The sequence below is a fragment of the Hemibagrus wyckioides genome, linkage group LG21 (genome assembly GCF_019097595.1).
Source record: "Hemibagrus wyckioides isolate EC202008001 linkage group LG21, SWU_Hwy_1.0, whole genome shotgun sequence".
NCBI classification, from domain to species: Eukaryota; Metazoa; Chordata; class Actinopteri; order Siluriformes; family Bagridae; genus Hemibagrus; species Hemibagrus wyckioides.
Genome location: NC_080730.1, coordinates 9,193,798 through 9,207,967, shown reverse-complemented (window position 1 = coordinate 9,207,967; position 14,170 = coordinate 9,193,798). Strand labels below are relative to the sequence as shown.

Below are 14,170 nucleotides of genomic sequence, written 5' to 3'. Positions count from 1 at the left end.
CAGTTGTCATAAATACTGTTTATGCCTCGTTCGCGATTTACACAGACGTCATTAGTTATATATCTCAGTCGGTTTGAGAGCGTTTGCAGTTGAACTTCATGAAACTTGTGTCTGGGATTATCTTTAAGCAAGAAGGGCACATGCAAAGCTGCTTTTAAACAAGAAAACGAACCTCAGAAACTGCTGTGCTTTTGTTGTCTTTTGAATAGAAGTAGACGATGTTTTGAAACTTTTACTCATGTCTAGTTCAGTCATGAAACTCTACCCTCGCGCTGATTGGTTCGTCGTGGCCTATCCGCCGCGCTTCCCCATCTACATAACCCTTTATTATCTGAACTAAACTCCGAGGCTCGGCCTCAGCGTTCAGCAAGAGATATTGCTCGTCACCCTCCTCCTCCTGAGCACCACCTGTTTAGATCTTCTGCTGCAGGGGTTTGTTTCTTTATATCACTGTGTTTGAGCTGGTTCAACAGGGTAGTCTCCATACTCACCAAGCAGCAGCAGCATAGCAGATCTAATCAGCTAAGACCAAACTTACCTATATTCCATTCCCATCAATAAATGTCCATTAAATTCAGTTGTCATGACTGACATACCATCACATTCAGGTTGATTTGTATCGCAGCTCGGACAACAGAAGCACTCATTTTAGCAGCGTTCAGCCAATAAATATCACCTGAAAATATATTATATCACAAAAATGAGCATAGTACTCATTCAGTCAGGAAAGTAGATTAGATTGTATGACAAACTTTGAATCTTTTACTGTTTTTTTTTTTAGTCCAGTTTATGGTTGTCGAGATAGCCGGCTGGCTAGCAACCAGTCCAGTTTAGTGGTAAAGAAGAAGCCAATAAACATTAATGTATAAACCTTTCGGTATACACAGAGCTTGATTTAGTAACCTCTAAATAAATCTAGGAAAGTTTATTTTATAAGTGTTTCTCATGGCGTGCTACTAGCCTCAAGCTTGCACCAGTATGGAGATTTTTTAATTTGTTAGAAAACAAATTTCTAGTGCGACTCTTTAATGCACATATAACTGATCAGCCGAGCTGGTCAGTCATAAAACTGCCTGACAAATCTGTTGTTTTAAGACTGACCCCCAATCCTGGTGTCAAACCGTCTATCTGTCTTCTAAACGCTGCAAGATCAGGCTTGAGTGGGACGAAACCCACAGCGTTCATTATCTGTTCTTCACACGAGCTGAATTTCCTTCGTCTTGCTTTGTTCATCATGTTTTGTTACCGTCACTTCAATACCTAAACGGTCACGACTCATAAGACATGAGCCAACACGAGGGCCTCTTTATTTAGATGACCTTGTCGGAAAGAACAGCTTAGCATAGCAAACGGACCAAATGAAACGTTATCATTTCTTTTTTATGCATTTTTAGGATGATAAACCTGTGGTTTCCAACAGAATGCAATGACTAAATATCACCACTGAGAAAATACATTGAGGGAAAGGGAGGATGTGTCTCACCAAAACCAAACGCCTGACTCTGTATCTTCCCTGTTTTTCCAAGTGGAGCAAAAGCCCCGTGAGGAACATGTTTACTACTTTTCAGAGTGGATACTTTAGGGACAGAAAGTCATGGCAGTGCTAAGAATAGACTGTTCTTATTGCCCAGCATTTCCTCAAAAATCTCAGCAGAAGCGTGCCCAGGTGATTCTGCACAGATTCCATTCATTCATACGCATTCCATTAAGGTGAGAAGGGAAAAAATAAGTCGTTCAGGAGAGGATGTTTGCAGCGTATAGGTATTTCGGGAACACTGCTGGGAACCATATCAACAATTTAGCTATTTTTGGAATATTGAAGAAATAGAGTGGGCACTGGTTAAGTCCAATTTGACACCTGGCCCTTTTTCCCCCCAGCTTCATACACTGAAGGCTAGGAGAATTCTAAATGGAGAAGATTCTAAATATACTTGCAGCGTATAGATATTTTAGGAACATTGCTGGGAACCATGTCAACAATTTAGCTACTTTTGGATTATTGAAGAAATATATTAGGCACTGTTTGAGTTCAGTTTGTCACCTGGACTGTTTTCTTTTTTTTTTTGCCTCGTAGCTTCACACACTGATATTTCCAGAGTACATTCTAAAATAAAATTCCCATAGAGATAATATTAAAAGCAGGAGGATCTTTTTTTTTTTTTTGCTCAACTTTATAAATCCCTCGTGGGACACACATATGCACAACTATCTGGCTATAAAAGCAGTTCTTCACACAACAGCTGGCTTTGATTGTGTAAAATCTTGCTGATCAATATGGAGGGATTTAAATGGATTTTTTATTTTTTTATTTATTTTTGTACTGAAAAGGAAATAGAAATGACGTCAGACTTCAGTTTATGTTCAACCCTGTGCTCTTCACCGTGATTTTGCTTTGCAGTAAATAAAAGATCTACGATTGTGTGCATTTTTATTACTCTATTGTAAATTGTCTTTAAACTGAAGTGAATATACCGAGTAATGCATTGCTAAATATGATTTAATGCCCAAGTAACTAGTAATATGGCCTAGGACACATCTCTACATCAAAATTAGATTGGGCAATGCATCCATGATTTCTAACTAAGCATTTAGCAAAGCGACTGACTCACATCTGTGAAACACACACACACACACACATAGAAACACGCACACAGTTTACTTCATCCTATTCTGAATGATAGTCAGACCTCTCAAAATAAATCATGACAACCATAAATGTTGTTCCTAAACTTACATGTAAAACTCCCTGAATTAGTTTTTAATGGGAATATAAAATAAAGTCGGTTTGAAATTGTATTAAAAGTATGAATTGGCAACAAATCTGATAGAAGCATCATCGTTGTAATTAGTGATTAAGGTGCAGTGGAACTTCTGGGGAACGTTAAAGTAAAGCTTTTGCTCACATATAGTTGTTTTTAAGATAATGTTCTTCTTATTTTAGTCCTTGGCCAAAGTGTTGCCTCAGTCACCTACTCTGTCAGCAGTTCACAGAATAAACACATGCTGAAATGCTCTCTCTCTCTCTGTCTGTCTCTCTGTCTCTCACTCTCTCTGTCTGTCTGTCTGCTCTGTCTCTCACTCTCTCTCTCTGTCTGTCTCTCTGTCTGTCTGCTCTGTCTCTCTCTCTCTCTCTCTCTCTCTCTCTCTCTCTGTTCTCTCTCGCTTTTCAGTCCACACACACACAGTGTTAGGCCAAGGCCTTGGTACTTGCGTCAGTGGCAGACCTCGGGCTGTTTTCATGAGCTGTGAGGTCACATGGGACAGCAACAATCATCTTAAGCAACTCAGTGCTCAGCTTCTCTGCCTTTCTTTGTCTTCATGCAGAATTAGGATTAAATGCTGCACTGATTTGAAATCAGTAATGTTTGGTGAAAGAATAAATACAGTTTGATTGATTCTTTTATCTAAAAGCTGGACTGAGATGGACGAAAACATTAGTCTCTTAGCACAGCTTGATGTCTCATTACTCACACTGTAGAATATCTGACTATACTAAAAGAAAAAAAAAGAAAAAATTGACGAGAAGACTAAGAGTTCAGAGACTGGGAATAATAAGTTGGTCCAGTTCTGTTGGTGTGATTTGCCTTTTGCCTTATTGCCTTTTGCCTCATTCTAAATCTGTTTATGTGTCTCTTGGGTAGATATGGTGGACACACAGACGTTTTCTTGGCCCATGGGATTTGGTCTGAGCGCTCTGGACCTGGAGGGACTTGACGACAGCTCACACTCTCTGGACATGAAGCCTTTCTCCACGATCAATGACTATACACCCATCGCTGGCATCGAGTACGCTCCCAGCCCGGGCCAGAGCGAGACGACGCACATGATGGATCTGACGCACATGTACAATTACAGAGTCCAAGACAACAACTATAGAGCCCATGAGAACAACTACAGACTGCAAGAGAACAGCTATAGACCACAAGAGAGCAGCTATAGAGTACAGGAGAATAGCTATGGCACACAAGAGAACAGCTATAGAGCACAAGAGAACAGCTACAGAGCACAAGAGACCAGCTATAGAGCGCAAGAGAGCAGCTACAGAGCACAAGAGAGCGGCTATAGACCACAAGAAAGCAGCTACAGAGCACAAGATATCAGCTACAGACCACAGGAGAGCAGCTACAGAACTCAGGAAGACAACTACAAAGTACATGAAACTCAAAGTATGCAGCGTATCTACTTTTTTTCAGTACTATTGCAATCATAAGTTTCTCTCTCTCTCTCTCTCTCTCTCTCTCTCTAGGTCATGAGTTTCATCTCTCATAAAGCTGCTTTTGGTCATGGTTTAAGCCAGTTCTTGTTTATCACTGAAAGTAATTCTGAAACGGGATCCATAATGAGGATTAGTTTCTAGAACACTATATATATATATATATATATAGTATAATATAATATAATATAGTATAAAGTTGTTTGTAAATGCTATCATAGGCCAAACCAAACCAATAAAACCCCACTGTACATGTTCATATATCACAGCTGATTTAAATTAATGATGGCCACCAAGCTCTGTAAAAGTTTTGTGTGACAAAGTGTGACAAAACAAACCAAATCGTATCATTAACATTGCTTTTAAAACAATGCTACACTACTGGCAGCTTTTGAAATCCATACATATTTCATGTCAGGTTGTAAGACATTGTTCTAGTCCTCATCCAGTACGTTGTGTCCTTTTGAACCAGGTTCGATTAAACTTGAGCCCGAGTCTCCACCACTGTACGCAGAAAACAACATGACGTTCACAAAACAGCACGAAGATCCTTCCACCTCGGTTTTAAACATCGAGTGTCGTGTGTGCGGGGACAAAGCTTCAGGATTTCACTACGGTGTTCACGCCTGTGAGGGATGCAAGGTACTAATGAATAATGAGTTCCTTATTGCAAATATCATAGGATTGTGTATTACTGAGCTGAAAACAAATACCACTTGGCATCTATTAAGGACATAAGTTTTGTGTCATTAGTTGCAGGCATCAAACCCAAGTAGGAAGAGTTGATTTGTGTTTCAATGTCTGAACATTAAAGGTGATTTAGATGACACTATAGTTCTGTTTCTTGCATTACATTACGAATCTGTCATTTCTAAACCTCAGTGTTGTTCTAAGAAGTATAACAAGATGCAAACTTACTCTCATGAACTATAGATGAACCTCATCTATCATTTACCCCGTTTATGAGCAGAGTGTGCCCCAAAAAAAAATCTCCCTCCCGTCATTCAACTAAATTCAACTTTCATTTCACACCCAGACATGCAGACAAGGTCAAAAGGTGTCTGGATATCTTTCCTCTGTCTGTCACTTGAACCACAAAAGCCCCAATGCAAGTTTCCATTCAGAGAAATACATATGGGCAGAGAGATATGTATGAATAAGAATAATCATGTGAGTGGGTGAACCAGACTCGCTTACATTTCCATTCCACACACTCCAGACACGGGGGTTTGTTAAAGTAGGTAGGCAGGTAAGTGTGTGGGTTTGGTACACCTTTAGAAAATTGAATAGTATGCCACCATGAGTGTAAGTGGAATTACCCACACTGTGTTCAAAATGATGCGGTGCAGTTTTTGAGGGGAAAACACATGGCCCCTGATTTGTTGATGATTTGTGTACTATCACAATATCCAGTTGAATTGTGCATGTTACAAGAAACCAGTTGATTGACATGGGTTTCTCAGGGGTTTTTGGAGGAGTGTATTTCTCCTGATATACCTGGCATAGTGAGACAATATCTAAGCATAATTTTTGTCCTTCACTGTCATCAAGTAACAATGCCTGATGTTAGGTTCAGCCAACCAGGTTAATACACAAATTGTTCTAAAATACAAAAGCCATTTTGGGTGGAGTGTTATTCGGCCCAGCTTCCTCTTTCTATTTATAGATCTTAATGCTGCTAAAAATAACAATAAAGCAATCGATGGGGACAGAAGGCACATGGAAAACATCCTCTCCGTTTTATAATGTTTCCTGTGCTTCATGTAGACACAGTTTGATGCTATTAAGACATGCCATAGATTGTTTAGTGGAATTCGAATAGAAATTCCCCCAAAATGATGCTCTGTGAAATGGAAAATGGAATTGATTCCTTGGTAAATAATCCTGTGTATAATATGTTATTATTATTTACATAAGTAGACCTTTAATTTTCTTCTTCCATTCTATTAGCTTTCATTACATTTCCAGTATAATCACCTGAAAGAGTTTAATGTCTTATCAGTTTATTTGCTTATGTATTGAACTGTTACATCTCTTTCTTGCTGACCTTGTAGCAGGAATAATGGATGAAGCCCAGCAGTCTGACCATAGTAATGACTAAATCATGAGGTTAAATGAGGCTCACTCTACAGTAAATAACATTTCAAATGACCAGTAGTCTCAACTTCTTCATGCTTTGTAGAGTTCGTTTATCCAAATTCATTAAACGATTCAGAAACATGAAGGATGTTGGCGTGATTCAGTCAGCGATCGTCTCCAAATCCTGAAATGTATCGACATAGAAAGTCAATGCTAATAAAATAAAATAAAAAAAACAAGTGAAGGATTAGAGCCTATAGAAATGTATACAAAAATACTGATGTGACCCTCCTGAACCAAATGCGAAAATGGATGGATGGACGGATTTATGGCTAGACAGACAGACAGACAGATAGATAGACAGACAGATAGATATATAGATAGATAGACAGATAGATAGATAGATAGATAGATAGATAGATAGATAGATAGATAGATAGATAGATAGATAGATAGATAGATAAGAGGTAAATAGGTGAGATAATACAATTGCATTGTGTCCAGAGTCCAATCCGTAAGATTCTGCTGAGTCATAAGATACAGATTTCCTATCATGAGACCCCTTATCTTTGAGTGAATAATAACCTTGCTCTCTGACTGTGGGCTTAAAGCTCAGGTGTCCAATCTTACCCGCAAAAGCCACTCCTGATAGTTGATCGAAGGCCAGAATCAGCTGGTGTTTGGAATTATGCAACTGCAGTAACGCCGGGCCTTTATGGATAAGATTGGACAATCCCAGTTTAAAGCATGTATGTGAAAAACTGTCTGGTTCTTGATAGGATAATGAATATGCGATGGATCTATACTCCCCTGTTAAAATAGCAGAGTGTGAAACTAATACTTCTGATTTTATTACACTATTTCACCAGTCTTTTTGGGTAAGACTCCTATAATTAACAGTCTAGTAGCATGACACATCTTGACTTGTCAATATTTTGACCCCGTAGTGCTCCATGTTCTCTATTTGTTGATGAAGGCCTGCACAATGTTCCATGGAACATCTAATATTTTGGAAATTCTTTTCTGATATTTTTCACCAAGTGAGATAGCATGCATGCTTTGTTTGAGGACTATTAGAGGACCATGGCTTCGGCAGTCAGATAAAATGTAAGGAAAATCCTACAGTAACAGCTGATCTTTATTTGGGGTTAGAATCGAGCTGCTTGATAATTACTTTAGAACATGAGGTTGAATGTGATTGGTCCACATCCCCATTTATAGACGTTTGTGTACACTTACGCTTTTGTATTTTTCCCCCAAATAAGTTTCTGATATGTTTTTTCACTCATTTTTTATATACATCTAAGGAGGAAAGATTCTGACTTGATTTATTTGGGTTTATTTCTTTGTTTTTTACATCACAAAGAACTGTCTTTTTAACAGGGATGTGTAGATTTTTTATTTCCATTGAAGATTTTATATTTGTTTTTGTCTAAACAAACGTTAAACTAAACTTTCTCAGTGTTTCAGTTAACCATTATATTGTAGTGTTCCAATGTAGGGTTTGGTCACACCATGTTCATCAATGGAAGGGTTTGGTCACATCATGTTCACCATTTATAAATGACCAAGACTTGTTTAACATGGTGTTCTATAGTTTTTGAGGGGACATATTAAAAAGCAGGGTTATTGATTTGCATAATGGGAAAATATCAAGTTTATGTAAATATTTTACAGTCGTTATTTGAGGATCTATCAATCCATATCATGTTTTGTTAACGTTGCAAGTTTTATTGTCGCCGAATTTGAGCTCACCAAATTGTTACTAACCCTCGCTTGTCTTCTCAGGGGTTCTTCCGCCGCACAATTCGCCTAAAGCTAGTCTACGATCATTGTGACCTGCACTGCCGCATCCACAAGAAAAGTCGCAACAAGTGCCAGTACTGTCGCTTCCAGAAGTGCCTGATGGTGGGAATGTCACACAATGGTGAGATCAACTTTTACTACATGTTCTTTCTTGCAATTAATGTCTCTCTGACCAGGTCTTAGCCTCAGATGCTCCACCTACAGCCTGTTGATTGTATATCGTGCATGTGCAGGACACAGCTATCTCACTGGTAGTGCTTACTTTGGTGTGTCTGCATTTCCATGAGCAGTTTTATTTTTTAAATTCAATGAAGACGCAAGACGTAGTCACTATTTTTAAAACAGGTGTGATGTTTACTTCTTCTGTTTAGCTTTGTAATTTAGTTTAAAGCATTTAGTAGTGAGTAAAAAAAAGTGTTTTTGTCAACAGGCTACAAAAAGAATTGAAGCATTTTTCGGCACATTTTTCGAAACATGCTATGATCGGTCAACCCAATCAAATGCCATCTATCTGTGAAGAAAGCCATTTTTTAATTATGTTCGGTGATGTAGTCGACTAGTCATAATTGGCTTTATTCATGTTATCTGCTCTCTATTGATTTTATAGCAATTTGAATTTTGAGTTCAATAAACGTGCTAACACACAAATAAACTACTTTATTTAGAAGTACTTTATAGAGCACTTATCAGGGTATGTGATAACTCAGTGCTGGACATTAGAATAAAAAATTAATGCAGTGTAGTGGAAAATATAAAATAAAAGATGAATTAAAAATTTATGTACAAACATAATTAGGTTAGCATAAATATATAAATAGAATCAAATAAAAAAATAAAGTCTAGTATTGTTCTAGTTTTGGCAAGTAAAATGAGTCACTTTGCTTGAGTTTTGCCATTGCCATTTTGGAGAAGAGTTATTCCTTTGCTGGAAGGGCGCTCTGCTTCAGAGAAAACTATTTCCGGCCAGGGCACACGTTCAGGGCATGTTGCTGTAGCAGTGAGGCAGCAGCACTTTGGCCTGCTCCTCTCATTGCTTCCTCTTTGCGGTCGGCAGCTGCATCGACTGTGGCTTTAATGTCAGAGCGTGCAGAGTGCCTAAACGTGTGTCGCCACATGACTCTGAAACAGACTTTCCTTGACATGTAGCACCCCTATTCACACCCCTGCAACCTCAAAACAAAGCAGTACTATTCTAATATCGGTAACTGTTCTGTTGAAGGTGCCATCAGCTGAGTCTGAAAGCGTTTGCTATTATAACAGGTTTAGCTGACCTTTAAACAATGTTATAGCTAGGTTGTACTCTCTGAAAATAATCTAAACATTTCAGCTGAATTAAATTAATCTCTTGCAAGAAGCAGAAGGACCTGCCGAGGCTCACTCAAGCTGCTGCATGAAGTTAACTAGGCAGTGTGAAAGATAAATTTTCAATGAAGGCGTTAAGCCCAGATTATTATATTGCATCTGAATTGATTTTTAAAATATGAAAAACGAGTACAATAGTAATAAACATGGAAAATCAAACTTGACACGCAGGTCTTCAGTGCACAACAGTTCTAGGTGAGCACATGTATAGTGTGGAGGACGGCCAGGACCTTGCAATAGACATGTTGTCTGCCTGCAGGATTGAAATAAAAATTAAATTAAAAAAAATAAGACAATTAATTGTGAGGAATTATAAAAGGAATCATTATGCCTCGTGCTTTTTGCAAACAACTGACATTTAAACCGTGAAGTAAATATAATTAAGCCCTACCTGCAGTAAAAGTCAATAACCATGGGTTTAAAGTTAAAAACCACCTCCTCAAGATTGTGTAGATCCCCCTTGTGCTGCCTAAACAGCTCTGTCTCGTCAAGGCAATGAGGCATTTAGCAGCAGATCCATTCTGTAAGTCATGAGGTGGAGTTTCAATGTATCAGACCTTTGTTTGTCCATCACATTCCACAGATCCTCGATCAGATTGAGACCTGGGAATTTGGAGGCCAAGTCAACATCTGGAACTCTTTGTCATGTTCCTCAAACCATTTCTGAGCAGTAGTTATAGTGTAGCAGTTACAATAGAGCTACAGTAACTTTTCTGTGAAATCAGAGATCCTTTTCGAGTCCGTTCACAGGTTCTCTTTCCTTAGTCCACTTTTGGTCGGTTCTAAACACTGCCGTTTGGAGAAGCTCAGACCCGGTCATCTAACCATCAAAACTTGTCAAAACGTTTTTAGATTTTGACACTCGCTCTTTTTTCTTGCTTCAAGAACTGACAGATCACTAGCTGTCTAATATATCCCAGCCCATGACAGGTGCCACTGTAATGAGGTAATCAGTGTTATTTTCACTTCACCTGTCAGTGGGTTTAATGTTATGTTATGGCTGATTGGTGTAGGTATAAGTGTTTGATGGATTTGATAAAAGGAGCACACTGACAGCTACAACCTTCAGTGTAATCTTGAATAAGGATAAACTAAGCAAAATGTATTCTGTTTTCCGTAATGGAAGGAATTTAAACAAGTAAACAGTTCTTGGTAGCTTTAGACATTTGAGCTGTTCTTTATATGCAGAGTCAATTTTCACCTTTCTTACCTGCATTAACTTGCCGTTGAAAACACTAGAAAACACTGCTGACTAACCAGATTCAAGAACACCACAATAAACAAGAGTAGAACAGAAGAGATTAATTCAAATAGAAATATAGCAAAATAATTTAATTGTAAATTCTTCTTTCAGGTTTTAAGACAGTGTTGGTCCCGTTTTGCCGTTATAGCAGTAACAGGGAAGGTTTTTTTTACTAGAATTTGGAGAGTGGCTGTGGGGATTTGTGCTCATTCAGACATAGGAGCATTAGTAAGGTCAGGCACTTATGTCAGGTGAGGAGGTATGGGGTGTTGTCGGTGTTCCAGTTCATCCTGAAGGCGTTCAGTGAGGTCAGGGATCTGTGCAGGATCTGTGTCCACTCTAAACTTGCCGAACTTTGAGCTCGCTTTATACACAGGGGTATTGTCATGGAACAGGTCTGGGCCTCTTACAGTTTCTAAAACATACAGAGTTGTGTGCTTTCAACTTTGTGGCATTTTAGGGAAGAACCACATATATGTGTGAAGGTCAGGCATCCACATACATCTAGCCATGTTGCGTAGCTGTCAGGCATTTCAACTTTCTCTCTGCCGGATGTGTTACATGAGTACAGAATGCAGGTGTTGCTCGCAGAGTGAGGAGGTTATCTGAGTTTATCCTTATCAGCACCGCTGCCTCTCGTTGGCTGCCTTTGTTTTCTCTCAGCTCACATCGCGTGCTCGCCCTCCCTCTATCCCGCATTTCACGTGGGTTGGGTAAAATCTCATCAGACTTTTCTTTTTCTTTATCAATGATTGATGAAGGCTCAGCAGTAAACACGCTGGGTCACTGCTGCTGGCTCACTGCCGCCCGTTGTACAGTCTGAGTGATATAAGGAGGCGTGTGCACGTTTACAAAAGGTGTGATGCCCGTGCTGGCTCTCTTTTTAATCACAAGTGTTTTGCAACATGTCAGGGCACATGGAGAAAAAAAGTCGACATCAGCTTCCTACCATTAAAAAAAAAAAGTTAGATAAGTTTAAGCCACTGGTTTGTTGGCTTAAAAGCACAGAGGGTTCGTCGCTTCACACGTCATCTTTTCAACTACTTTCTACCCCCAAGACAAATACTTATGTGTGGGAGAGAACCCAAATTACAGGTTTAGAAGATTTGCATGGAGCATCTGTGTTTGTACATGTAATGAAATTTTAATGCAAAGACTAACAGCCGTTTAAAAGAAGATTTTTCATCTTTCTTTTTGACAGAACGGTATTGGAAATTACTCAGATTTGGCAGTAATAATAATTGTGTATTATTATTCTTATTAAGTAGTGGTTTCCAAAATTAGCAGCAGTGAAATGTTTGTAAATGTCAGTGCAAATCAAGGAAATAGGAAATCAGCTCACTTAATCATCAGCCATGACTGAAATCAGTGTTATCGTCATCCGTCTCACATGAGTAAAATGAAAAGCTGACTCAAAAGCATGGCCGTCTTTTTCGGCTCTTGCCTTTGAACCAACACCCAGTCTTAAAATTCTGAGTACTGACTGAGGACAAAGCACAGATTAGCCAAGTATTGCGTTGGCACAAGCAGTCAATTTAGAGGCAGTATAATGTCAGGCCACCTGATACTGAGTCATCAGGTGATACTGTGCTGCTGCATGCTTTCCACGTCAGGAAATCATCATTGAGAATCAAGCGTGTATGATTTTCTCAGGTTAATCCATGAGAGCGCTAACACTGATTATGTACGTGATCCCATATAATCCTTTACGATGGTTTCGCCCTGAAACTAAAAGGCATTTTCAAGAGGGATCCCCCAATGAAAAGCAGAATTTTAAAAGGAATTTAAGTGGACACAGGAAACCCTACTCCTCAATCAGGTCATGCTGACATTCCCCAACATGCCCACGCACTAAAAAACAAACTCCCTATTTCTTTTTATACATCCCACCCACTGATCCCTGGAGTGACCATGTTGTAAGTTGACCATGTTGGATTTGGGATTTTAGGGGAGTTTATTTGAACATTTTTTGGCCTGTTTGTCTTTTTCCCAGCCATTCGCTTTGGCCGCATGCCCCAGGCAGAGAAGGAGAAGCTCTTGGCTGAGGTTTCCTCCGATCTGGAGCACATGCACCCGGAGGCGGCTGACTTAAGGGCCCTGGCCAAGCATCTTTACGAGAGCTATCTGAAGAACTTCCCCCTGACCAAAGCCAAGGCCAGGGCCATCCTCTCAGGGAAAACCAATGACAACGCTGTGAGTTTGCTTTTTATCTTCAGTATAACATAGAAAAAAAAAAAATTGCATCGAAGTTCAGCTGAAAGAAAAACTTGTGTGACTTGAGTGATCAGTCAGTCATGCCCATTAAAACTGACTGAGCAGCTGCCTACACGCTTTTTATCTGTGTGTTAACTTTGTTTGTTTTAAAATCTCATTGTAATAGTGTGATTTACATGAACCAAACCAATGCAGAAGTAAATTAAGAAATCTCACGGCAGAATATTCACTTAGCCCAAGCCATTTAGTCACTAACATTAGTGATAAGTTAAAATCCAGTCTCAGATAACAGATGTGTCAGTGGTTATGTACACTACTTATCTGAACTTATCAAAGAAGCCAGTCTAGAACAGCGTGTTTTCAGGTTGGCTAGAAATTCAGGTTGGCTAGATCACCGATTTTTTTTTTTTTCCGCAACTTTTGAAAACATCCATGATGTTCTAGACCGATATTCAGATATGTGTAAAAACGAAAAAAAAAAAAAAAACCCTGACATACCTGTATATCTGTAATCTGAAGCTCAGATTGTACTCCTGAGTTAACACGTTTGTTGGCGAGTAAATGACAAGGTTTCCTGAGTTTACTGGCTAGATACCTTATAATTTCACAAGGCAGCAGCACGCTATAATTTTATAAGGCAGTTTTTTTTACATATCAGGTTTATGGGCTATGAACGTAAGACGAAGTCAGAGCACTTTATTGTGATCTGTACAGACTGTTTCCCACAGACATTAAACAGTAAATCTAACAACAATAACTGTAAATACAGACAATACAAGAGGACATGTTCAGACAGCACAGTAGACAGCAATCAGACATTACATTCAGTAACCAGCAGCATATGCTGACTTAATAAATTGAAATAAAGTGGACGTCAGTTAAAGTGCACAGTATAATAATAATAAAAAATGAAATTTAAGACAAAAATCAATGAAGGACAACAGTCAAAGGTGTTAATTTGTTATTGCAAATTTCCATTATTTTAGAATAATTTTAACGCATTCACTATTATATAAAAAAATAAAAATCCTTCTGTTTGTATGTGCAATCAATATCATACTTATTGCCACTTAAACATTTTTTTTTTAACAAAATATAATGATTTCTATCCAAAATGTTCCTTTTCTCTTTTTGGGGAACGAAGTTTAATAATACTTACCTTTTTTTATAATGAAAAAAGGTTTCTTTATTAAAGTAAATTTTTATTTATTTTTATTTATTTATTTTTATTTTATTTTTTTTAAACATGAATA

The 14,170-nt window shown here is 38.5% G+C and overlaps 1 protein-coding gene across 5 annotated transcripts in view; it reads left to right on the top strand.

Moving 5' to 3' along the window:
* The window catches only part of pparg (peroxisome proliferator-activated receptor gamma), a 35,259-nt gene that overhangs the window by 15,864 nt on the left and 5,225 nt on the right, over window positions 1-14,170 (top strand). For all 5 annotated transcript variants that reach the window (XM_058373186.1, XM_058373184.1, XM_058373185.1 and 2 more), the window contains exons 2-5: window positions 3,642-4,166; window positions 4,686-4,855; window positions 8,081-8,219; window positions 12,697-12,896. In XM_058373186.1, coding sequence (XP_058229169.1) covers window positions 3,644-4,166; window positions 4,686-4,855; window positions 8,081-8,219; window positions 12,697-12,896 — 1,032 coding nt within the window. In that variant the 5' untranslated portion in view covers window positions 3,642-3,643. The remainder of the gene's footprint in view (window positions 1-3,641; window positions 4,167-4,685; window positions 4,856-8,080; window positions 8,220-12,696; window positions 12,897-14,170) is intronic.